General features: G+C 41.0%; 1 protein-coding gene across 1 annotated transcript in view; it reads right to left on the bottom strand.

The window, feature by feature from the left end:
* CPED1 (cadherin like and PC-esterase domain containing 1) overlaps positions 1-27,547 on the bottom strand; it is a 227,849-nt gene that overhangs the window by 105,878 nt on the left and 94,424 nt on the right. The window contains exons 8-14 of the mRNA XM_075015052.1: positions 20,111-20,253; positions 18,438-18,510; positions 16,727-16,894; positions 13,668-13,772; positions 10,492-10,661; positions 1,702-1,769; positions 1,345-1,389 (exon numbers count right to left, since the gene is read on the bottom strand). Coding sequence (XP_074871153.1) covers positions 1,345-1,389; positions 1,702-1,769; positions 10,492-10,661; positions 13,668-13,772; positions 16,727-16,894; positions 18,438-18,510; positions 20,111-20,253 — 772 coding nt within the window. The remainder of the gene's footprint in view (positions 1-1,344; positions 1,390-1,701; positions 1,770-10,491; positions 10,662-13,667; positions 13,773-16,726; positions 16,895-18,437; positions 18,511-20,110; positions 20,254-27,547) is intronic.

The raw sequence follows: 27,547 nt of genomic DNA, 5'->3' as shown, positions 1-27,547 counted from the left end.
ATGAGGCCAAATGTCAGAAAAACCTCTTCCAACCAAACTGCGGGCAAAAGATATGCAAATTGTGGTGTGCAATTTGCATATCTTTTGCCAACAGTTCTTGGCTATCTGGACACAGCCACAAGGAAGAAGGGATGTCTTGACAGAAGGAGCTGGTCCCATGTGGACAGGCCAAATGTCAGAAAATCCTCTCCCAACAGAACTATCGGCAAAAGGTATACAAACTGCAGTGTACAATTTATGTATTTTTTGCTGACAGTTCCCCGCGGACTTATGGAGTTGGGTTGCACCCCTTCAAGCATAAAAAGGGATAGTCACATGACTCCTGCCCCCTCCCCACCCCTCTGCTCTCTGATTTGCTCACCTTGATAATTTTTTTCTGATTTGTCAACTTTGATTACTGTTTTTGGTTCTCTATGCCTTAAATATTGAGTCTGTTCTGGTCTGGCTATGGTCTGAAGAAGTGGGTCTGTCCCACGAAAGCTCACCTAATAAATTATTTTGTTAGTCTTTAAAGTGCTACTTGACTGCTTTTTGTTTTGATACTATATAGACTAGCACGGCTCCCTCTCTGTGACTACTGGGCTGTATGCAGAAACATGTAATCTACTATGAAGTTTAAAAGGCCACTTCTGAAGAACAACTGTATGCAAAAGGATAAACTATAACTGCCTTGAAAAGCTATCTACATGACAGTCACTGGTATAATCAGAAAAAAACTCATATGAGTTTTGAGATCAGTGAGGCTGGGTCTACATTTGCCCCCAATTTCAAAGGGGCACGGTAATCAGGGTGAAGGGAGATCACTAATGAAGTGCTGCAGTGAATACGCAGCACTTCATTAGGCTAATTATCCCCCACAGCAACTTCGAAGCATCAAACTTCAAAGTGCCAGCCTGCGTGCAGCCTCAAAATTTTGAGGAGTAAAGGCACTTTGAAGTAGCGCAGGCACTTCAAAGTCACCTCGGGGGAGAATTAGCCTAATGAAGCGCTGCATATTCACCGCAGCACTTCATTAGTAATCTCCCATCACCCTGATCACCATGCCCCCTTTGAAGTTGGGGGCAAGTGTAGACAAGCCCTGAGTGTTACAATATTAACATTAAAAGATAAATATAGCAATGTCTAACTTTGTGCTTGAGGCTTATTTTGCATAGCTGTTACATTATCAATGGATTCATAAGCATTCTGTCTACTTAATAAACCTTGCTCCATTACTAATAGCCTGAAGGCACTCCATTCCCTGTGGAAAGTTCCACAGATACTATATAAACGTTATTAAAGCAGTGCTACCTTTTGTGTAAAGTTCACATGTTCTGATGAACAAAGATATAGATCTTTACTTACCACGACTGCAATCTCTTTCTTTAGTCTCATTGGAAAAATGTATCTCTAAAGGACAAACAGAAACAATTAACTATGTTCTACTGTACACATTGCATTGCTGTTCCTATCTGCAGACCACAAAGAAAACAACCCCATGCCCTCACACATAACTGAATAATTATACAGATAAAAGGTGACACTTGCATTCACATCAGTTTGGGCCATATGCTACCACTGGAGGCCATGAAACAACTTGTGTGAGTTACACAGATAGAATTTGGCTTTTTATGGTTAGTAAATGAACCACAATATTCTATATTTTTGAACAAGCAGGAAAAGCGTGTGTTATGTTACAAGAAAACCAGTCTGATGTCCTACCTTTCTGGTTTTTCACTATGTTGAAAGGAGATCTTAGCTTAACACGTTCTTTTTCTGGGAAGGAATTCCTGTCAATGCAATAGTAGAGATGTTTCCAGATCAATGAGAAGGATAAAATCTATGGAAAACACTTTTTAAAAATTCCTGTCTCCCTTGGCATGGGGCACCATACTGTCATTTTTGACCAGAAAGATGCATCTCTTGTTCTCACATTCCCACTACCAGCAATCTTATCAGAAACGAGCCTAGTGGAAAACTCATGGCCTATACTAAATAGTTGGCCCATAGCAATAAAAGCAGATATGAATATCAAGAAATCAGCTTAATAGGGAAAGAAAACTAGGAGGAGAAGCGGATTCCAAGAACACAAAGCTTCCAAATTGCTCAAACATTAGTTTTTAACCCATTTTTAATATATAGTTCAGGTTACAAGTTGTACAAAAACAATTTCTTAAAGACCAACGGAGTCTTGAGTAAGTGGCACATGGCTCGATTTCGATTAGTATGGCTTTATACACTGGAATGAAGCAGACACTCATAATATTAGGTTATGTACTTGCTAATCCAACACCAAAGTAAATGCCTAAAGCTAGAATTCACACAAATTCTTATGTTATCAAATGAAAACTAGGTATTGACAACTACTCGTCAACTCCAAAGTAGTCAGTTCAACAGATTTCTGCTTACAGTAAATCAAATCCAGTTTTGGACATGACTGGAGGCTGTCCCGGTAGAATGGGCTCTTCCCTATGCAAACACTGTATGAGACTGACAGCGAGAAACGGACAGATGCAGAGCTCTAAAAGAGCTCCTGGCTGGTGTCACATGGTTTCCCCCAAACATTGCCTTTGAACTCCTCCTGAAGAACTGCATTGCCAGAGAAATCTATAGCTCATCAGTTTATGCTTTGAAAAGACATATATCCACTGCTTGTGTGTTTACATGTATGCATGGGGGGAGGGGGGAAATGGTGAAATCTTTCTCTGTTGCCAACCCCCACAAATGTTTTAATGAGAGTTGCAAAAAGGTCCATTGAAATGAATCCTTGTCAGTCTCACACAGAACACAGAAGAATTCAGGGTTATCCCACTGAGAATGTAAAAGAGGCAGTTACTTTCTCTACTGCGGTCACTTAGCAGATTTTGTGTGTACATGTGCAGATTTGTGTATGTGTGCACACCGGGGCTTTCACTTCCCAGAAACTGCCCTATAGCTATTTACATTCATAGGCTCTGTGACAGACTACCGGCCAGAGAGCCTGAGCCAAAGCTCTGTCACAAGACCTCCACCCCTTGAAGGGAACAGGGGCCGGCTGAGCAAACCCAGGCCAGATGGCTGGCAGCTGTGAGCCCCTGAAGCAGAGGGGCTCTATAAGGCAGCTGGCAGAGTATAGAAAGGGGAGTGCAGGAAAGAAAAAGAGAGGAAGAGGAGGTGCGGGGTGTGGAAGGCTCTGCTCCTGGTTCACCAAAGGGGTTACTGTGATCAGCTCTATATAGGAGTTGGTGAAACTTTCACACACAACACAATTCACGAATGCCTGAAACCGGAATGGTCTCCGCTTCGTTTGTGGACAGAGCAGGGGACCAGAACCCAGGAGCATGAAAGGCCCCATTACAGCTCCTTCAGAGATGCTCCTTAAAGACATAATGATAGGCATTTATAAGTTCACTATTTGCTCATTGTCACCTGGGTTTTGACTGTTTCATAATGATCCTAGGTGAGTTTCTGGATTTCTTGATTTTCCTTTGGAAGGAGCACAGAGAACTCACTAACATCACTGGGGATGTTAAAATTGTAAATCACAATGTAGATGGAAATGGGCATGAGTAATGCTAACCAGTCTACTCCTATGAGTAGGGTCTCCATCCTCTGGATTCATGATCAATACATCCATAAGGAGTGGCGTGATCATGCAATTGCCAGTTTGTACATGAAATCACAGATCTTGCATATTCCAATAAGTAGGAACAGTTAAGGAACCCATTAAAATTAGTTCCAAATATGTAAAGGCCAGGAAAACAATCCTGATGAACAAAACTCATCAAATCTATGAACCTCACAAAAGCTTAAAATTTAATTCAAGTACTTAAAGAGGCTGTCTTGGGATGAAGCTAAACCTCTCTTCTTTTCAGCTTGCATTCATAACCACATACTTTGTGAATATGTCTACACTGCCAAAAAAAGTATGCTCCATAATCAGGTTAGCTAATGTGTATGGGAGTCGGGGGTTGAGCTTCAGCTGCTAACCCAAGCTAAAAGCCGAGTTGCCACATCCTCACGGCTATTTTAAATATATTTAAGAACCTGCCTTTTTTGCAGTGCAGGCATACCCACAGATCATACGGATATTGGACAATTGCATAAGTGCAACAGTGAGGGAAAAGTCCACCGTTGATTGTGACAACATTTTTTCAGTCAGAAAATGGCCATTTGTCATGATTGAAATTTTTATGGAAACATACTAGTTTCAACTTAATTTAATGGGGAAGGTTTCTCAGGTTGAAGATGGAATTTCTGTGAAGAGAAAGAGACGCTCATGTGTAGCCTCAGCATAAGGGCACCCCTTGAAAGATGGGATGCCCTAAATCAAATCTCCACATTGCAGTCAATCGCTAATTTGGGATTTTAGCTATGCCAGTTGCGTAACTCAAATCATCTTCTCAGTGGCTGATTTCAGTGGCTGTCTGTACAGAAGAAAACAAAGCAGCAGAAATGTGACTTTCCTTAATCTTTGCTGCTTGCAAGGAGTTCTGGGGTTGGTCATGACCTTTGAAAGCACTGTTTCATGCATGTGCAAAACAAAACCCTGGAAGACTGAGACACTCAGGACACTTTCTGGGGTCAAAGTTGGGTTGATTTTCCACAATGTGAGGTTCAGCTGGTTGATCTTCTGCAGCAGTATAGACACAGGCTGAATCAAATCTCCACTCTACCTGATTTGCAACAAAGATATGAATGTGGGTCTCCCACACTCCAGGTGAGTTTTCTATCCATCTGGCTTTGGTGGGTGACTATTGTTGTTTTGACCAGAAATTCCAACCTCTGAGAAGCCACCCTGACAAAAATCTGTCAAAGCCAAGGGGGTTCTGCTCCTGTTTCTAGTCCAGAGACCTGCACCTTTTCCCACACATGAGGGGGAACGTTCAAAGCACTGGGCTACAGCTTCTCTCTCTCTCTAGCTAGCTCTCTCTCTCTCTCTCTCATTTACTGTCCCAATGAATCTTTAATTATTTATACAAAGAAAACAAAAAAGCAGTCCAGTAGCATTTTGAAGACTAGCAAAATAATTTATTAGGTGATAAGCCTTTGTGGGACACACTCACTTCTTCAGACCATAGCCATACCAGAACAGACACAATATTTAAGGCACAGAGAACCAAAAATAGTAATCAAGGTTGACAAATCAGAAAAATTATTATCAAGGTGAGCAAATCAGAGAGCAGAGGGGCAGAAGGGGGAGGGGGAGTCAAGAATTAGATAGAGGCAAGTATGTAAAAGAGCCCTTATAATGAGCTAGAAAATTGTCATCCCGGTTCAAACCACGTGTTAACGTGTCGAATTTGAATATAAAAGAGAGTTCAGCAGCCTCTCTTTCCAAACGGCTGTGAAAATTCCTTTTCAGTGAAACACAGTCTTTCAGATCATTAACATAAGGGGCCACTCCATTAAAGTGCTGGCTGACAGGTTTGTGAATCAGGAGTGTTTTTATGTCGTTTTATGCCCATTAATTCTTTGTCTAAGAGAGTTTGAGGTCTGTCCAATATACAGAGCATGTGGGCTTTGTTAGCACATGATGTCATATATGATGTTAGTTGAGGAACGTGAAAAAGTGCCCGTGATTCTGTGAATAACCTGTTTAGGTCCTGTGATGGTATCTCCAGAACAGATATGTGGATAAAGTTGGCAACGGGCCTTGTTGCAAGGAAAAGTTCCAGGACTGGTGTTCCTGCGGTATAGACTGTGGCTGTTGGTGAGAATCCTCATGAGGGTGGGAGGCTGTCTGTAGGAGGGAACAGTCCTATCACCTACGGCCTTCTGAAGGATAGGTTGTAGGTCTTAAATAATGTGTTGCAGTGGTTTGAGTTGGCGGCTGTAGGTAGTGACCAGTGGTGTTCTGTTATTGGGTTTTCTGGGCCTATCTTGGAGCACCTGGTCTCTGGATATTCGTCTGGCCCTGTGGATTTGTTTTTTATTTTTCTCCTGGTGGGTAATTCAGGTCAATGAATATTTGGTAGAGGTCTTGTAGGTTTCAGTCTCTGTCAGTAGGATCAGAGCAAATGCAATTGTACCTAAGGGCCTGACTGTAAACAATGGATCTAGTTATGTGTGCAGGATGGAATCTCTAAGGGTGTAGGTAAGTATAGCGTTCAGTGGGTTTCCAGTACAGTGTGGTACTGATCAGGCCATCCTTGATTTGTACTGTAGTGTCCAGGAAATGTACCTCTCACGTGGAGTAGTCGAGGCATAAGTTGATGGTGGGGTGCAGATTGATAAAGTCTCTGTGGAATTCTTCTAGAGTCTGTATGCCATGGGTCCAAAACATAAAGATGTCATTGATGTATCGTAAGTAAAGGAAGGGTAATAGGGGACGAGAGCTGACAAATCATTGTTCCAGGTCAGCCATAAATATATTAGCATATTGTGGGGCCATGCGGGTGCCCATAGCAGTTCCATTAATCTGGAGGTATAAATTGCCCCCAAATCAGAAATAATTGCGGGTGAGAACAAAGTTACAGAAGTCAGACACCAGATTGGCTGTGGTGACATTGGGGATGGTAGTCCTGATTGCTTGTAATCCATGTAAATGTGGAATATTAGTGTACAAAGCCTCTACATCCATGATGGCAGGGATGGTGGTGTCAGAAACTTTTCCAATGTTTTGTAAGTTCCTCAGGAAGTCAGTGGTATCTCAGAGATAGCTGGGAGTGTTGGTGGCATAGGGTTTGAGGAGAGAGTCCACATAACTGGATAGTCCGGTGGTAAGGGTGCCAATACCCGAAATGATAGGGCATCCGGGGTTTCCAGGTTTGCAGATTTTGGGAAGTAAATAGAATAATCCAGGTTGGGGCTCAGATGGTGTGTCTGAGTGAATAAGGTCCCAAGTAGCAGCAGGGAGCTCCTTAAGTAGATGTTGTAATTTATTTTGGAATTCCAAAGTGGGATCAGAGGAGAGAGGACTGTAAAATGTGGTGTTGGAGAGTTGTCTGACTGTCTCCTGTTCACAGTCTGACTTATTCATGATGACAACAGCACCCCCTTTGTCAACTGGTTTGATTATAATGTCTGGGTTATTTTTGAGACTCTGGACAGCACAGTGTTCAGCATAGCTGAGATTGTGTCTCATTTGGTATTGTTTGCGTATAATGTCAGTCTTAGCACGGTTGCAGAAGCATTGTACGTAGAGATCCAGACTTTCAGTATGACCACTGGGGGAGTCCACATAGAGTTCTTCTTCTTTTGGTGTTCGGGGTGGAGGGGTCAAGAGAGTCAGACTGTTGTTCATAGGTGTGGTGGAAGAATTATTTTAGATGGAGGTGGCGAAAGAAGGCATTAAGGTCACCACAGAATTGTATTAAGTTTGCGGAGGAAGTGGGGCAGAAAGACAGACCCCGGGATAAGAGAGAATCTTCTGCTGGGCTGAGTTGGTAGCTGGAAAGGTTAACAATATTGTTAGTTGAGCTGTGGTTGTTGTAGTATCCTGAGGTATGAAGTAATTTATAAAATTTATTGTCTTTTCTTTTTTGTAGGAAGTGGAAGTGTGTTTTATAGATTTCTTGTCTAGTATAAGTAAAGTCTCATTCTGTGGGGTCTTGCGCGGATGCCTGATTGTTGATGAGAATTTCACTTCTGGCATGTGAGACTGAGAGAGTCAGAGAATAAATGTATAACTTATTAAATAGACAGGGGGCTCAGCTCACATATGAATGACTCAGAATCAAATCCCTGGCCCAAATCAGGCAAAGTTGGGACTTGAATTTGGGTATCCCACTTCCCAGCTGAGTAACCTAACAAATGGGTTATTGGCTATTCAGGGGATAATCCTCTACATATGTCTCTGATATTTTGATGAAAACTTTTGAAAGAATTGGGTTTACTCAATATCAGAATGAAGCCAAATGCTGAAACTTCAAATTTTTTTGTGAAACAGTTATCTTTTCTGGCCAGCCCTATTTACCACTTCCAAACCACAAATCTCCATTCAGTGATTGAAAGCTTTATAAAATGATCCATTAGAAAATACAAATATAGGAGCAGGCAGGCTGACCTGTGCCACATAAAAATAGGTAACTGCACACGCACACACCAAAAAAATGTCCAACTTGAAGATAAAAAAGAAGGTAGGAAATTTGCTCAGTGCAAGTGAATGGTACAGCCCAGATTAGAACTGAAAGAATTAAAGGTTGGTATGCTTTGATATGCAAGGTTAAATATTTTGGCAAACTGGCAAGAGATTATTTCTGAATGTGAGCAGCTGCATCTTTGATTTGCAGTTCATGAATTACCTAGTAATAATAATAGTAATCCTTTGCACTTACATAGTACTGTACTTTGTCAAAGCACCATGACAACATTAATTACCCCATGTGGTAGTGCAGTATTAATCCCCATTTTATAGAGGGGCAATCTGAGACCCAGAAGATAATAGACTTGCAGAAAGCAAGTCATGGATGACTTAAATGAATCAGTGGGAGTCATAATTCAAATTTAGGAATCTCTAGAGTAGCCCCTTTTTTCAGTGACTATCCTGTGACACTTCTGCAGACAAAATTCCTCACGTAGGCAGAAATATCATACTACTTTTTTTGCACCATTACATTGAGAATTTGTTGGATGAAATCAACAAAATGTAGACCTCTAACTCATTCACAATGGATACAATACATGTAAGTCACCTCCTTCAGTAGGTGAGTTGTACACTTGCTTTCAATGCCATTAGCAATGAGAAAATGAGTATGGAAAACAAATATGATTTCTTTCAACTTCAGAACAAACACACAGAGTTTTCAAAGCAGGTATGATGCCCAGAATGCCCAGCCCTGAAAGATAACCCACTCACCAAAAATTTAAATAAAGGACATTCTAACATTGTTTAACAGTGTGACTAAAACAGCCATTGTGATTATTTTTTAATCATTTGACAGGTCTAAAACCCCCAAACCTTTGAAGAATTTTCAAAATTACATTATCAATATTATTGCTCTTTCCAGCCAAAAATCTTTCTTAAAGTGAAGTTCAAATGGAAACTCCATATCATCAATTAAGGAAGGTGGTGGGAATTCAAAAAAAAAATATATATATACATTTATATAGTGTAGTTAGCAATGATTTAGTGAAAAAAACTTAGATTTGTCAGTTGATCATAGTTCGTGTTTGTGATTAACTGAAAGCTAATTTGATGCATTATTTTTAATGTGTTAATCACACGCCTGTCGGCAGGTGGTAGCCAGTAGCCATCGAGGGCAAGGGGGATGAAGAAGCCCCAGACCACAGCTACACAGGTGACGACCCTGAGCCAAAAAGGGAGCTACAGCCCACAGCATGTCCCTCATGCTTCAGTGAAGACCGAAGCCAGAGAGGAGCTGAAGTGCCATGCCCCTAGGTGGGCTGAAGCTGAGCACCCCCAGGCCTGAAATATAGAACCTCCCAGGAAAAATCAAATAAAGGATGTTCCAATGTCATTTCACAGTGCAATTAAAACTCCAGTTAAGTGTGATTAATTTTTCAATCATTTGACAGGCCTAAAAACCCCCAAATCTTTGATGAATTTTGAACTGGCATGAATACCTCTATTTTTAAACAAATCGTATTACACTAAATATGGTCTATAAGTAACTTATTTCAATTTTAATTGAATAAAATGTCCACCTTTCCACCAACAAACAATTGGCTTACATTTTAAAATCTCTTTCCACATGAGAGAGGCTGAAGGCTTTTATTTATTTACTTATTTCAAGTGAAAACTTAAGCCTACAGTGGTCACGATCAAAGCTCATTGTGTAAGCATACTGTACTCAACACGCTATTCTGATATTATTATCTAAAATCTTAATGAACTTGAAAGCAAGAGTTGCTTTGAGAATCAGATTTTCAGAAGCTGGCCTATTAAGGTGTCTGGTGGGGGAAGGGGCCATGCAAAATGTGTGACAACCGAAAGTCATTAGTTATCCCTGAAAATCTTGCCCCAACTTGTTACCTCCTCCTTCTGTCTTGATTTTGGCTTCAAAGTTGCGGCAAGGAGAGGGAGACTTTTTGAACTCTAGTAAACAACTTGACTTTCAGGGTATAGTAATTCAGAAAGGACTTGTCTAATTTATGTCAAATCTGATAGAAAATTTCTATCACCCCCCACATTAATTTTGCCTCCAATAAAGTGTTAGAAGGGGGAGAAAAGCAGTCAAAACTGGACTTCTCTGAAAATTCAATTCAACCTTTACTATGGAATAATAAGTATCACAGAGGTATCCGTGTTAGTCTGTATCTTCGAGAACAACAAGAAGTCCTGTGGCACCTTATAGACTAACAGATATTTTGGAGCACAAGCTTTCAAGGGCAAAGACATCGTTCATTAGATGCATCTGATGAAGCGGGTCTTTGCCCATGAAAGCTTACACTCCAAAATATCTGTTAGTCTAATGGAATAATAAGCCAGGCTAGGTCAGTATCTTGGCTGGTACTAATTGGCAAAGCCCCTTTCTTAAGACATAAGATCCCCTAAAGTCAGTGGAGCTACACCATTTTCCATGTAGCAGAGAATCTGGCCCTAGAAGTATTATCCAATAGCCATCTTACCATCCTGAGAGATGTGTGTATGCGTCTTTATTCATGAGCTGGAACTGCTCAAGTAAATTGGAAAGAAACCGATGTACCGTCAGGACTGACTCAAGCTTTCCCTTCGGGTCTAACAGGTGATACATGTCATACAGCAAACTTTGGATCTTGGGTGCAGAATTTGGAAAAAGCTGAGAAGAGAGAAAGTTAATACAGATCAGATTAGCAAAGACAAAAATATTTTCTCATTGATTTTTCTCTTTATATCTCTTTGATCAAATCACATATCAGATCCGGTCCTGCAAACTGTTACAATAGGCGAGATGCATGGTTTCATACATAAAATGTAACAGGGAAGCTAAGAAAAATTAGGAACAGATTATGTGTTTAATAGAATAGCCTAGCATTCATATGTGTTGAATATAATATTCTGTCATTCATAGTAAGACACAGTCCTAAAGTTATATTGATTACCATGGGCCCAGCCTTGCAAAACCATGCTTATTCCTCAGTCTTCTGTGCCCTTCTTCTTGCTAGTTTGACTTGCAAACCAAGATGAAGTCTTTCCCTCACCAAAGGGCCATGACACAGACTTTGCCACCACTAAGCACAGCTCCTTTTCTCCCACTGCATCACCGAATGTCCTCTCTCTGGTCCCCAACTCATTTCCTGTGCCATCACTCACCACCATTGTCCCAGGATCTTCCAGGACCTGCAATCCCTTAATGCCCATGACTCCTCTAGTGTTCTGTGTCCCAATACTTGCTGCTCTTCCCTCTCCTCCATTGATCACTTGTTAAATCTGTTTACACCCCCTCTCTGTCCTTGACTCTAGTGTCCCTCTTTCCCCACAAATACTTTACCCACCAATCTGCAGCCCTTTTGCTCATCCCACCTGTCTGACGAAGATTCAGATACTATGCAGACCTTCTGCTCACAGATTTCTACTTAAAGCCTTGTGTTTTGGCACCTTCTTTGCCCAGCAGTTCTGCCTCTGACTTATAGAATGATATGCCTATAAGGTGCGACCTTATTAATGATCACAGATTACTTCCTAAAAGCCTTCGTTTCTCATACATCCCACACCCTCTATGTACAGGATCTCACTGACTTCAAGAAGAGAACTTGACATCTGTCATGGCCTCCCTATTCCTTCCCCACTCTCCCTTTTCATCCTCAGCACCCGTTTTCTCCTGCCACTAACAAGTCTTCTTCATTCTCCACTCTCTCCACCTGTTCAACTTTTGCATCCCTGACATTCCTTCCTCCACCTCACTCTGGCTCCTTCCACTCTAAGAACCAGAACTGTCTGATTTACTCAATTATCAAACAGACCCTCGATACTGTTACTCTTATAGCTACCACTCCAGCTCCCTTCCTCTTTCCCTCTAAACTCACTGAATGACCCATTTACAACCTTTCCCTAGTTTTTCCCTCCTCTAACTCTACTGTAGACCCCCCTGCAAGCCTCATCCACTACATTCTGAACGAACATTTCTATTCATCTCTTCCTACCCAAATTTCACGAGCTGCACTCCAAACTCATTCTGTTGGATCTCTCCACTGCCTCCAAAACTTTTTATCATGCCCTATTCCTTGATATCTTATCCTTCCTTGGCCTTCTGGTACTATTCTCTCTTGGAACTCTTCTTACCCATCTGATTGGTTCTTGAGACTCTTTCCTTCTTCCTCACATCATTTTGGGGGATTCCTTAAGACTCTGTGGTACCTCTTTTTTCCCTTTACACATTAAGGCCGTGTCTACACTAGCCCCAAACTTCGAAATGGCCACACAAATGGCCACTTTGAAGTTTACTAATGAAGGGCTGAAATGCATATTCAGCGCCGCATTAGCATGCGGGCAGCCACGGTGCTTCGAAATTGACACGGCTCACCACCGCACGGCTCTTTCAGACAGGGCTCCTTTTCGAAAGGACCCCGCCTACTTCGAAGTCCCCTTATTCCCATCTGCTCATGGGTGGGGTCCTTTCGAAAAGGAGCCCCGTTGGGACGAGCCGCGCAGCGGCGAGCCGTGTCAATTTCAAAGTGCTGTGGCTGCCCGCATGCTAATGAGGCACTGAATATGCATTTCAGTGCTTCATTAGTAAACTTCGAAATGGCCATTTGAATGGCCATTTCGAAGTTTGGGGCTAGTGTAGACGTAGCCTAAGTGTATTATTCATACATACAGCTTAATCTATGATGACTCCTAATCTAGCTCCTGCTTCCAACCATTCATATTATGCCTCATTCTCATTATGCCTGTGACATTTCTTCCCAGATTTTCTTAATCTCATCCCTCAACCACTGACTCTCCAGCCTTTCCAGCATTCACACTGCCCTTGCCTCTCCAATGATTTTCTTACCATGTCATTCTGACAATATCACCCACTCTTTAAATCTCTCCACTGAACCCATCCCATCTTCTCCATTGCATTAAATTTAAATTTTGTATCCTCACCTTTGAGTGGTACATAACTCTACTGCCCATAGCTATCTGACCTCTTCTTTTAACACATCGCCTCTTGTCTATTTCACCACTGATGCCAGCCTCAGGGCGACATTTGTTCATTTCTCTCATAAGTGTCCTCAAGCCTTTGATAATGCCCTATACATTTCCTTCCTATTTTTCCTGTCACCCACTATATGCCCCCAGAACACTTGCCTTTTTGGGAGCTCCACAAGAAATGAGTCTGACATTATGCTGTTGTCCTCTTTATTTTTATTTTACAAAGAAGTGGCAGAAACCACAAGAAATACCCATGTCCAAAGTGAATATCCATGTGTTATTGCTGTAAACGTCTTCCTTTCCCATTCCATTCTCTCTCACATCATCATATCATGTCTACAGCACAGCCCCCAATATTGCAGTTATGCATCCACTAAAGATTAAGCACCCAACAGCATCCTTCCTAAAAATTAAAAACTAGGGATCTACTACAATTCCATTCTGTTGTCTCTTAATTAATTATGATTTATGACATTTTAAAGAAAAGAACCTGGGTTGTGACCGTTTTAACATATATTTCAAATAAGAAAATAAATCCACAATAATTTCAAAGATTTAAAAAGTAGAAACACTTTCTTCTCAAACAACTTCAGCAGCAATGGCTTACCATTTATATCCACCTTAATGCCATCACATCAAAGGAAATTGTACAATGCCAAATAATGCACTATAAGGATGTTTACTTTACCAGCTCAAATTGTCTCATACTCTTCAGCTCTTTTATAAAATTAATCATTGAATTTATCTCTTCTGAAGATAGGCATTGTTCATATTCCTTCTGGGAGTTTTCATCCTACAACAGAAAGAACATGAGTAGCTGGTGCATAGTAGCTGTATATCTGTACTGCAGTGTGATTGCAGCTCATATAGTTAAACCCTCAGCCAGCTTTGATCTAGCTGGTGCAGTGTAGTGAAGACACAGGGACATTCAGTGCAGGATCTACATGATCACCTGGAAAATCAAATGTGTGTCTCCACCAGGATCAGTGTCATATTGCTGCTATTTAGAGACTCCAGCTAGATTAATGTTAGTGTGGGTATGCCTACATGAGCTGCAATCATGTTTCTAGTTGCAGTACAGACCTCTCCTAGGGATGAGAATGCTATCAACTTGCTCAAAACATAGGTGAATAAGACTGCTGTCAATACCAGGGAAGGTGTATATGATCATACTACAGGTTGAACCTCTCTCGTCCAGCACCCTGGGACACAACCTGTGCTGGCTGAGAGAATTTGCTGGATCACAGGACGTCAGTATTGCCTAGAAGCATTAGCAACACTTCCAGGGCTTACTGGGCTCTTTGAAGGCATTTTGGGGTAAATGATCACTAAACAACAGCACTGAACATTGAGAACCAGGGTTGGTGGTAAACACCTTTATGGGACCATGGGAAACTTGGCCACATCCATGGTTAGTGGTCGCCTGCTAACTAAAATCATGTTGGATGACAGATGTTGCAGGACAAGAGAGTTCCAGATTAGAGAGGTTCAACCTGTACTGAACAGCCAGAACTACGGTTTGACAAAGCCCCTGTGGTTTCTGTACAGATCAATCTACTATCCATGCCATATATGCTCTGACTAGAACAAGAAAAGGAAGTTAGCAGCAGGTATACAAACTTTACTACCACATTTGACACAGTTCATCCATCAGCACTGTGACTACTACTACCTCAGCAGGGTGTGCATGAGGTCTTAGGCCAGGTCTACACTAGGCCTTAAAATCGATTGTAGATACACAATGTTACACATTTCCAGCCACAGCAACTGTATAGCTGAAATCGACTTATCTACAATTGAGTTCCCTGGCCATCCGCAACAACAGAAGCTCTCATGTTGACCTCCCTTACCCTTCACCAGATTGTGGAGTACAGGAGTCACCTGTTGACCCAATATTGCAATTTTGCATGTCCCGACTAGGCACATAAAATCGAACCCTAGAAGATCAACTCTGCCTGGGTCTATCTTCCAGGTACTGAAGACATACCTTCAGTGCACCTAGTGGCAGAACTGCACCACAATACTTTTAGCTGTGTGAAGGTTAATGGCTGTATTACAGCCTGGTTTCTAGTGGGGTCCAGAGTAGGTCTCTTGTTTATATTATTTAATATTCTGATAGATGATCCGATGGCAAACTAAGTGAGGCAAAAGTAGGCAGTATGAAATTCAGGGATTCATCTGTAGACAATCTCAATCAAGCAGATGATATTGCCTTCCTTGGAGCAACTACTGATCAACTACTCCTGATGATGGACGAGCTACGAAAAACTGCAGATGCTATGGGACATAAGATCAACAGTGATAAAACCAAAGCTGTGAATGCTTCCTAAAAATGGAAGCAAATAACCTGCTGACCCTGAATGTAAATCATATTGACACTGAATGAGTGAATAGTTTCACTTATTTGGGTACCTGGTTGACAGCAGAAGATTCTATCTCCAAAGTCACATGTCTGATTAATCGTGCATCAAGAGTATTTCAGCTTCCTTAAAAGCTTATTTTTAGGTGGTGGGATGTTCGTGTCTTCACCTGAAGAGGTGGGTCTTACAAAAACTCATAACCTGAGAAATTTGCTAGTCTCTAAGATACTACAGTACTGTTTGAGATTTGCATGACAACTAAAACAAAAATGTTCAATGTGCAAGTGATGACAACTTTTTTATATGGAACAGAAACACGGCCATTAAAACCCACTGAGGAGAGGGAAGAAGAGTTTTTGGCATCAAAATTTACAGCGTGTTCTTAATATCTCTTGGTTATTAGGAGATGTTTAGATGATCCCAGCAAGTTGCAGTCTTGCACCAGTTGAGAACAAGTCAACTGCATTGGTGGGATAGTGACCAGCACAATGAAGAAGGTATGCATTTATAGAAGATTCGAAAAGCTCAGGTCAAAGGAATCTGAGCATGAGGACAACATGGGTCAGGTTGAAAGATGCAATATTGAGGAATTTAGGAAGTCTAAGTACTCCCATTCTGACTTTTGCTGAAAGAAGCAGACTTGCAAGAGATCATTCAACATAGTAGCCCACATTACACACCACCACCACAACTATATCATAGTCATATGAATACGCTGCTGCACACCCTAGATGGAAACCAATGAGGTTTGGCTACAGTCAGCTGGTAGATGATCCCTTGGGCACCGTGTCGAGATGACGAAAGTTAGAGCAGCCCCCTAGCTGCTCTACCCAGGGCCAAAGCCGGCACAGAGACCAAAAAGGCTCCCTGATAGTTCTTTCTTCTTCCAAATTGGCTGTATTCTATGTCAGTTTGGCGTAAGACAGAATTTGGTGAGCAATAACTAGCACAAAGGGGTGTGTGAAGTATTTGCAGACAAATATGTGCTGAAATGTGATCACTTTTGCATACTATAGATAATCTGTAAACAGTTTTGTGTTCACAACCGTTCCACAAAAACTATATACTTTTTCAGTGAAACTGGTCCCATTATTAGGCTAAATTAGTTTCACTTGAAACACACAGAATTTCACAGTACTGCAGTTTTGAAAATATGAACATTTGATGGTGGAAAATGAAAAAAAAAAGAGAAGAAAAGAAAGAAAATTCCATTCAAGGTGTCATCATCACGTTTTTCATAGTTCCATACAACTCTGACTAGCACCATCAAGTTCTGACTGAACAAATATTTCATTTTGTGGCATAAAAAGGTCATCACAATGAGAAAGCCATAATTCAGGCTTCAATATTTTCAGCTCATTTGTAATAAGAAAAAATTCACTCTTACCTTAATCACAGATGATCTGTAAATGTTCTGTAAAGCCTCAAAGAAACGGGGAGTTGAAGACATATTAGACAAGAGAAACTTGAAAGCATCCTCAATAAGGAATTGTTTTACAGTTTGGTCCTCAAAATTCAAGTCATCATAAATTTGAAAGTCAAAATGTTCACGCACCTTGAAATAAAAAGAATTAACTTATAATTTTTATATCAAATCCAGTTCTCCCAAGTGCATCTGAGCTAGATTTATTTATTCAAAGGAATAGTAAAGGGTAGGATTAAACCCCCTACAAATGGCAAACAAATAAAGTAGTAGTATTTTACTTACATACACTATTTCTGGTACAATAAACAAAATTGTAACACAGCAGTTACAGCAGTTCATTTTCTGTAACAATTACACATCACAGTGTTTGCTGACCACTAGTGCACTGAAAGGAGCATAGCACCATCATATAAATGAATGTGTATTTTTGCAGCCTATTTCTTTAAAAAACAGCCTCCTTTTTTATATGTTAAAAAATTAAAGTGAAGATTGCTAAGTGACATCATTCACAAAATTCAAGTTAAGAGCATTAAGGATAGGCCATCACTAGTTTTACGCTAGATACATACTAAAAAAATCACATAATTTCAAGAAATCATAAAGAAATTCTTTTTACAACCCAACACACTTCAACTTACATCCATCAGGATTTATACCTAATATTACTCCAAGGAGAATTCTGCCCCACTGTACAAGTACAGAATTAATTTACCCAAGATTGCTTTGCTTCCCCACAGACAAAATTACTTCTGACAAAGTGAAGCTGCAAGATTGCTCATGAGCCCCCTTTCCAGCAACAGAGACAGGTCAGTTTGGACATTTGGAGCAGCCACGCCAGTAGACAGAGTTGGAAAACGTACCCAAAGTTACTTGAGTTAAAGTGCAGCTGCATGGGGGAGAGGGAAAATGTACTTAAGTACAAGTCACCAGTGTCTCTCTCGAAAACCACTTGAGTAAAAGTACACACGTGCACACAAAAACACACTTGTCACATCTTGATTGTACTCAAGTGTCCAGAAGTGAAAGCAGCTGCACTTTTACTCAGGTAACTTTTGGGGTACTTTTTCCATCTCTGCCAGTAGAGATGTAAATCACTGCTGGGGATGGAAGGTGGGGCACCCTTGCATGTGGAAAAGAGAGGAAGACACTTTGTTCCTCTTGCTTGCTACTGCAGCACACTCAAGCTACATATACACTTTCTGGGAATGTTGACGGCTGCTACACAATTTTAGGTATGCCAACTGCCTGCCTAAAATCAATTTTGTAGCCATCGACATTGGTCTCTGTCCTCACTGCAGAATGTCGACATTCCTCAATCGTTAAATCCTTGCAGGGAGTTAAGGGGTTGACGCTGACCTAAGCATTCGATCTTCTCCAGTAAGTGTAGATGCATCTACTTTCCCAGTAAGTGTAGATGTGGAGTGGCAGGTCTCTGAGCGGGTAAGTATGGGCAGGCTCTGCCCTCTCAGGCAAAGCAAAACATAGCAGCCTGCCTGCTTAGTGACTTGTTTCCATTGTCTTTATGAAAGGGCCAGTTCCTTCCTCTGGGTTTCAAGAGCTCCTACTGCCAGGGAAAACTATTTAAAAATACTGAAAATAACACCCACCTCCCCTGTCACTGACCTCTCACAGTAAAACACCCTTTTTAAAAATGTGAGTAGCATATGCTTACCGCAAGAACTACTGGATATGTGGAGGTGTTGAACCCAATGTCAAAGGTTAACATCTGAAAACACAGACTGCACCTGAAATTAAACATGACAAGAATAGCCACAATCAGATTATAATAATAAAATAAATACATGGACTTAAATACGGCATGTGAGATAAAAGAGAAAAAAGTCGATAAATTTACATGCAAAGATGTGATCCTCAGCTGGTGCAAATTAGCTCAGTTTCATTGTCTTAAATGGAATGATATTAATTTATACCAGCTGAGAAGCTGGCCTGTAAACCTCAAGCCATCATAGTGTTTTTGACTGTTGTTACTTTCAACAAGCCAAGTAAAATAAGTTGTGTGTTATAACTGTTGTCAGAAATCCCTGGCCACATAGGAAGAGACAGTAACAGAGAGGACAGAACCCGGCTCCTCTAGCACTGGAGTTATGGCACATGACTTTAAGCAGTTTGGTACTTCTGACACATAGATTAACAATATTGAGCTCATCCAGTACAGAGGGGCTGTACATACACTCACTGGCCCTTTTTTAACCATAAAGATATAGTTGAACACAGTCTTGTCCATCACTCATTCCCTAACCAATTCAGCAGTACCTACACCAAGAAATGCTATTTTAAGACACTGTTGCTACTTCAGAACCCATTATTTTAATCTGAGGCCTAATACATCAATCTATGCACCAAGCGCAAACAGAGGATGGAATAGCCATCTCTAATTGTAAGGTTTATTTTTAGTCTAGGCATTCCTCTGTTTGTGTTTAGTAAATTCTTGCTATTTTCAGGGTTTTAGGTTGTGTTGGGGATACTAACTTTATTACTTGATGTAAATTAGTAGGAACAAAACTCTCTCTCTCTCTCTGTATATGTGTGTGTGTGGAAGAGACTGTGAACAGAAATCTAGAGTTATTTTAAGGGTATAAATATATACACACACTTAAAATAACTCTAGATTTCTGTTCACAATCTCTTTCTCTCTCTCCCTCTCTCTCTCACACACACACACACGAAAGTTTTGTTCCTAATGCTTTAGACCAAATAAGGAGCTTCACATTATTGTTGCTAAACATCTGGATCCTCAAGTCACTACTGTGAAACTGTGCTAATATGCAGATCAATTATAATTCCCTTATTTTCTCAGCTCCAGCACTGGTTACAGTTGCAAGGGGCTGCTCTAATTCGTACCTGTAAGCTACAGTCCTCAAAAGACCGTATATCAAATGGAGACAGCTGGACCACAACAAATGGCAGCAACTAGCTCTTCCAACCTGCAGGGGCTCAAAGTAGGGAAGCATAGGAGACAGCTATGCCAGAGTCACAACCATTAGGGAACACACACACCCCTCTGATTTATGGGACATTTCAGCTCACTTTGTAGTACCTGAGCAATACAAAAGAAGCAGAACAGGACACATAATCTGACCCAAGTTATTGATTGTATTGATTGTAAACTCCTTGATTTTTTTAAATAATATATCTGGCCCTCAAGTTGAGAAGGTTGGATACCACTTTGACTGAAGACTTCTGTTCACCAGATTATCTCACTCTAATACCAAGCATGAAATATCAATTTATTTGTTACATCAGAAGTCATGTATTCTAATATTAACCATAACATTCTAAGGAATTGGACAATAACTCAGCATTCATGTACTGGAAGCTACTTACCTACTGATTGTCCTTGGTCCCACATCAGATGATTCACTGAATATCTCAGCTGCTATTAAGAGTTTGCTTATAGTTTCTTTCATATTATCGAAGGCTTGCTGAGGGGAATTGGATTTGAAGAAAGTCTCAAAAAATCTTTGTAGCTGTGAAAGATGTTACACAAATTTTTAAACACTTATCCTATTATACTTTTTAAGGAATGACCATTAAAATGTGCACAGATGTCAAAATTGCAAAAGAATGCCAGCTTTATTTGCTAACATTACCCACATTAAATAAAGACTGAAATGAAATGTTCTTTCAGTATTCTAGCAGAGAATTTATTTGCATTTATATAGAAAGCAAACCTGAAGTAAACTGTATTAACTGGCATGAAAAGGCATTGAATTTAAAACAGAAGTTCCACACCCTAAATTTGTAAAAGAGTTTGCTATTAACATTTTATATGAAGTGGAAACTTTTGATGCTTAATTTTGCTGCAGTAGAAAAGTTAGGCAGTGGCAGTATATTCCAAGCCTAATCCTTTCTCCTTGGTAACATATTGGGCCAAATGCTGATGTTACTCCTCTTAGGCTATGAACTCTTTGCTTCAGTAAACAAGCTTTATGCAGAGAATGGAAGAGCAGTCAGAGTGAAAGCAATCCTTTTCTTACCCCCACTCCATCATGTGACCAGCCACATCATTACTAATACAACAACTCATGAAATAGTGAGGGGGCAGCTGCACATGCCTTACATAAGGAATTTGGCTCCATGGATCCCCATATTGGCATATCCACTGGCCTGTCCACCACTCACCCAAATCCACCCCTCCCACCACAGCAGAAAGAGACACAGGAGCAGAACACAGAAGTGCATCGCTCCCCCACAGAAAGGCTATGTCTACACAGCATTCCTCTCACGAAAGAGTAATGCAAATGAGGGAACCCGACATTGCAAATGAAGCGCTGATTTACAAGTCTCATGCTTCATTTGCATAATCTTGTGCAACCACATTGCCAAAAAAGATTTTGGCAATAAATAAATAAACAACACAGCCATGTAGACAGAGTTCTGTCAGTGAATGCCCCACCCCGCCCCACCCACTTTTCAACAGAACCCTTATCCCTGAGAGAAATGATGTATTTTACCAATAAACTAGGGAAATACAACATAAATGGGACTACTATATGGAGGGTACATAAATGGCTGCGTAACTGCTCTCAGAGAGTAATTCTCAGTGGTTCACAGTCATGCCAGAAGGACATAACATTTGGGTGTCTGCAGGGATCTTTTGGGACCAATTCTGTTCACAATATCTTCATAAATGATAATGGCATAGAGAATACACTTATAAAGATTGTGGATGAAATCAGGCTGGGAGGGATTCCAGGTGCTTCGGAGGATGGGGTCATCATTCAAAACAATCTGGACAAACTGGAGAAATGGTCTGAGGAGAATAGGATGAAATTCAATAAGGGCAAATGCAAACAATTCCACTTAGAAACAGAGAGGGAGCTGTGCTAGTCTATATACTATCAAAACAAAAAAGCAGTCAAGTAGCACTTTAGTTAGTCTTTAAAGTGCTACTTTACTGCTTTTTTGTTTTACTCCACTTAGAAAAGAGCAATCCGTCTCACACATACAAAATGGGATGTCTCAGAGAGGTAGGCGTGTTAAACTGTATCTTCACAAAACAAAAAAGCAGCCCTGTAGCACCTTAGAGACTAACAATAACATTGATTAGGTGCTGAGCTTTCGTTTTCATGGGACAGGCTCACTTTCAGATCTGGAGAATCCTGATGACAGATAACTTAGAAGAAGAGAATTTAAAAAAAAGAAGAAGAAGAAGAGAGAGAAAAAAAAATGAAATAAAAAACTGACAAATCAGCAAAATAGGGCAGAAGGAAGAGGAAGAGTAAGGGGGGAGAAAAAAAACTCTGCAAGTGTCTATTAAGTGGGATGCCTGCAATCACTGTGAATATGAAAGGTGGGGAAATTGTCCTTGTAATGCAGAAGATAATTGAGATCTTTGTTGTGTCTGAGGTGATAGGTATCAAACTTGAAAATAAATTCAAATTCAGATGTCTCTCTTTGTAATCTGGCGTTAAAGTTTCTTTTTTTAAAAAATGCACACCATTAAGTGTTGGACACATTGTCCTGCTAAACTGAAATGGTTAATTACTGGTTTATGTGTATTCAGATTCCTAATGTGTGAATTGAGTCCATTCATTCTTTGGATTGTCCAGTTTGATAAAGTGACCCTTGAAAATTCCATAGGGATTTCAACAATTTGCACCCCACCTTCAACCTCACACTTGACCATTCCACATGAGAGACCCATTTCCTGGACACCACAGTACAAATCTTCTTCTTCCTAAACCTTTATACTCCAAGTGGAGCATAGGTCACCTACAAGTCTCCTCCCCTTCACTCTGTCTTGGGACAAAACTTCTAGCTGACTCCAGGAGTACCCCAGTTGTTGTCCTTCAGTCTCAGTAGACCTTCTCCATGTTGTCTAATGTCTTCCTCTTTGGTGTTTTCCTTGCAGGTTCCAATTGAGAGCTTCATGGACTATGCTGGATTATGGCTTTCTGAGATTGTGGCCTAGCCATCCCCACTTTCTTCTCCTGATTTGAACATCAAGTGGTTCTTGCCCTGCTCTGTTCCAAACCTCCTCATTTATGACAAAGTCTTGCCATTTGATGTGACGGATGTATCTCAGGCATCTGTTTATGAACGTCTCTAGTTTGTGGTTTGGAGATTTTTTAGTTTACCAGTTCTGTCATCTGTGAAGAACACACTCTTCATGTTTGTGTGAAAGATTCACAATTCCATCTGCACAGAGATTATTTGTAAACTCCATATCAGACAAAGAGTCTTAAGTGCAGTGGTTGCCTTCCCTATCCTGGCACTGATGTCCTTGTCTTTTCCTCCATCTCTGCCCATAATACTCCCCAAGTAGGTGAACTGCTCCACATCTTCCAGGTCATCCCATCCCAGTGTGATGGTGGTGTTGTTGTTGGACTGTTTGATCCTCATTGTCTTGGTCTTTCCCTTGTTAATGCTCAGCCAGTCATTGAGGCAGTTTTGTCGCGTGTTGTGACCTTTTCCTCCATGTTTCCATGCTGCTGTGAAAGGAGGGTGATGTCTGCAAAATCAATGTTCACTTGCTGTTTGAAAAGAGCCCACTGAATGCCCTGTTCATAATCCAGACTATTGTGATCAAGACCAGGAAAGGTGACATTAAGCACCCTTGCTGCAACTGAAGGATTACTGTCAAGACACCATTGTGAACAACTTGGCATGTCAAAGGTACATATGTTGAATGATCATGCCTATTTCACAGAGCTGGAAGAGACCTTCAGAGGTCAGCAAGTCCAGTCCCTGGCACTCATAGCTAGACCTATCACAATCCCTGAGGGGCTTTTTTTTTTTTTTAAATGTGTTTGCCCCAAATCCCTAAATGGCCTCCTCAAGGACTGAACTCACTACCCTGGGTTTAGTAGGCTAATGCACAAGCCACTGAGCTACCCCTCCCCACTCTCCACCAGGTTAATAATTTTGGATGGAATGCCATGGTATTGCAGCAGTTTCCACAAAGCACATCTGTTGGTGGCTTGTGTGTCTCAATGATCCAAACAGCTATGCCAGCAGGAGCTACAGCTCCTGGAAGGATCACCCAAACTGGACAGGTCAAAGGGTAGAGACCAGACAAACTTGAACCACAATACACATCACTGATAGTCATATCAATACCACTCTATACCAGAAACCCGCTGACTGCTACTCTTACCATATATGCCTCCCACATCCATCCAGGACACATCACACAATCCATCATTTACAGTAAAGCCCTAAGATGCAATCATATTTGCTCAAGTCCTACTGACAGAGACCAAAAAGTTCAAGATCTCTACCAGGCATTCATAAAACCACTTGCAGATATTTTCCCCCCATTCCCCCCTTACTCCACTTCCTTTGGCCTTATCTTGCTGAGTCATCAGGTTTTTTCTTTCCTTTTTTAAAATTCTCTTCCTCTCAGTTACCAGTATTCTCCAGATCTGGAGAAGTTGGTCTGCTCCACAAAAGCCCATCACCTAATAAACAATATTGTTAGTCTTTAAGGTGCTACAGGACTGCTTTTTTTTGTGGAAATGGGACTGTCTAGGAAATTTTACTGCAGAAAGGGATCCCTGGCTCATAATGAACCACAAGCTAAATATGAGTCAACAGTGTGACACTGCTGCAAAGAAAGCAAACAGCATTTTGCAGTATGTTAACAGGAGTATCAGAGGCAAGGCACAAGAGGCAATTCTGCTCTACTCTGGACTGATTTGCCCTCAGTTGGAGTAGTGTGTCGAGTTCTGGGTACCACATTTCAAGAAAGATGTGGAGAAATTGGAGGAGGACCAACGAGAATGATTAAATGTCTAGAGAACATAAGCTATGAGGGAAGACAAAGAATAAGGTTTCTTTCGCTTGGAAAAGAGAAGACTGAGAGGGCACATGATAATGGATTTCAAGTACCTAAAAAGTAGTTACAAGGAGGAGGGAGAAAAATTGTTCTCCTTAACCTCACTTCTGAGGGTAGGACAAGAAGCAATGAGCTCAAACTGCTTCAAGGGAGGTTTAGATTGGACATTAGGAAAAAACTTCCTGACTGTCAGGGTGGTTAACCACTGTAAGACATTGCCTAGGGAGGTTGCAGAATCTCCATCACTGGAGATTTTTAAGAGCAGATTAGACAAACATCTGTCAAGGATAACCTAGATGGTGCTTGGTCCCGTCATGAGGGCAGGGAACTGGACTCAATGACCTCCTGAAACCCCTTCCAGTTCTAGCATTCTGTAATTCTATGACATTAGCAAATATAAAGCTTGGCAAAGTCAGGGTACATTTGTTCAATGTCCTAGTACAGGAACCTTCATGGGCAACTAGTTTGGAATAGAAGTTAAGAACCTGTATGAACTGCAAGGCCGGCTCTTAGGTAAGGTAGAATGTCCTGTCTAACTTGTAAACAACCCTGCAATACATGTAAGTTGTTTGGGAAGCACACCTTTTGCGTAATGAGAATGTGCTGAGAGATAAGATTCACTTTCAGAAGCAAGGCCATGCATGTCTCCTTTTCATGGTGTTGGCTATAAATTAAGCATTAATGGCTGGGATATAAGGACAGCTTGGCCAGCCAGAGTGCCAGGATCAGAGCATTCCATTGTGCTGTGATCCTACTATTAAGGGGATATGCAAAGGTGCAGAAGCTTTATTATGTGACAGTTTTCTTTGAAAATATCTGAGTGTTTTATTTTAATGCAGAATAAATCCTTCCTAAAAGGGTAAATTTTCTTTCATATAAGCCTTGTATCTCTGTTGACCTTTCCTGCATTCATTCCTTTTATTTTGCATCACATGGAAAATAGCTACATTTGATATTTGTTCACCAAACCCATACCATTTGTGCATTTATTTCTACATGCACATTCACACACACCACAAGCCTCTCTGACTATACATTTGGAAACCAGCATAATGAATGCACCTCCCAACATACAGACTGGATCTGTGCAAATCACTGGAGTAAAGTATTCTACAGTACTATGCACTACACCACATAAATCCACACATAGTCTTCTACTTACAAGATTGATGGACCACTGTTGGTAAAAGATGCTGTAATGTGTAGTAGAAGAAAAATGTACCCATAATCAAAAACAATGGTTCCGGAACACATCATAGAGAAAAAAGTGCAGTAATTTATCGTTAGTTTATAGCACTAGCTGTTGAATATGTCTGTCTATTCTGCCCCAGATTTATTATTATGTGCTGCCATTTCCCTGTACCTTTGACACAGCACTAGATGAAGGTGGAAACCAAGAGATTATTCAGCTACTCTGCATGGTGAATTTCCTATTTGTGCATATTTTTTCTTATGCAATCTAGTTTGTAAAGGAAGACAATTAATAGAGTAAGCCACAAATTCATCTTATCTAAAGTTTAATTTATTTAAGTGGAAAATGTTCTCTGGGTATCATTTTATTTTAAACTATCCACTCACTTCACAGGTTATTGATAATCCCCAAGAATGTTGTTTTTAAATCTCTGCTGGGGAGGAAGTGGAAAAAATGGCCTTTAACAATATTTCCCTTAATTATAACTCCTAGGTGAAGGCAGAGATTTTGGCATGTGCAGGGCTCATGGCAGCAAAGATTCCATGAATGTACATATCAGAAATACAGAACCCCCCAAACCCAATTATTTGACCTGATCCATCTGGCCCAAAAATGCTTGTGGTCTGAGACCCACAGCCCAGAGAAGAACATTGAAATCATTATCCTTAACAGGTACACAAGGAAAACAAAAAGCAGTCAAGTAGCACTTTAAAGACTAGCAAAATAGTTTATTAGGTGAGCTTTTGTGAGACAGACCCACTTCTTCAGACCATAGCCAGACCAGAACAGACTCAATATTTAAGGCACAGAGAACCAAAAACAGCAAGCAAGGAGGACAAATCAGAAAAAGATAATCAAGGTGAGCAAATCAGAGAGTGGAGGGGTGGGGGGAAGGTCAAGAATTAGACTGAGCCAAGTATGCAGACAAGCCCCTATAGTGACTCAGAAAGTTCCCATCACGATTTAAACCATGTGTTAATGTGTCGAATTTGAATATAAAAGCCAGCTCAGATGTTTCTCTTTCCAAAACGTTGCGATAATTCCTTTTCAGTAACACACATACCTTTAGGTCATTGACAGAATGGCCCATTCCATTAAAATGTTGACTAACTGGTTTGTGGATCTGGAGTGTTTTGATGTCTGTTTTGTGCCCATTGATCCTTTGTCTAAGGGAGTTAGAAGTCTGTCCAACATACAAAGCATCTGGGCATTGTTGGCACATGATGGCATATATGATGTTAGTAGAGGAGCATGAGAAAGTGCCTGTGATTCTGTGAGTAACCTGGTTAGGTCCAGTGATAGTATTTCCAGAGAAGATATGTGGACAAAGCTGGCAGCGGGCTTTGTTGCAGGGAAAGGTTCCAGGACTGGTATTCCTGGGGTACACAAGGAGTTACACCAGACCTGCTGGAGTGGGTTGGGCAGAATGACCCCTCTACATTGATGGTTTAGTGTTCCTCATGGAGAGACAGTTCACTGCCAAGGAACTTTCCTGACTCCCTGGGGAGGTGGTGCATCAGAACAAGAAGCCCGTCCTCATTCCAAGGGTCCATGCTCCCAAAGCCCCAGATCAAGCATGGACAGAGAGAAAGGAGGTGGAGGAATGACTGGAGGTTGCGAAGAGACTTGGGAGTTGGGGTAGAGAGCGCCAGAGGCCAAGGCCCAACAGTCCAAAGAAAAAGAGGGGAGGCATGCAGGATATAGGTGTTACGCCTGTGGGGAAATAGGATACATAGTAGCACTGTGCCCTAATAGAGAAGAGCCAATGCAATGTGACCTGGGAAACCTG

Source organism: Carettochelys insculpta, chromosome 1 (assembly GCF_033958435.1).
Source record: "Carettochelys insculpta isolate YL-2023 chromosome 1, ASM3395843v1, whole genome shotgun sequence".
NCBI classification, from domain to species: domain Eukaryota; kingdom Metazoa; phylum Chordata; order Testudines; family Carettochelyidae; genus Carettochelys; species Carettochelys insculpta.
The sequence above is the reverse complement of the archived record's forward strand: the minus strand, read 5'-3'. Positions and strand labels throughout refer to the sequence as shown.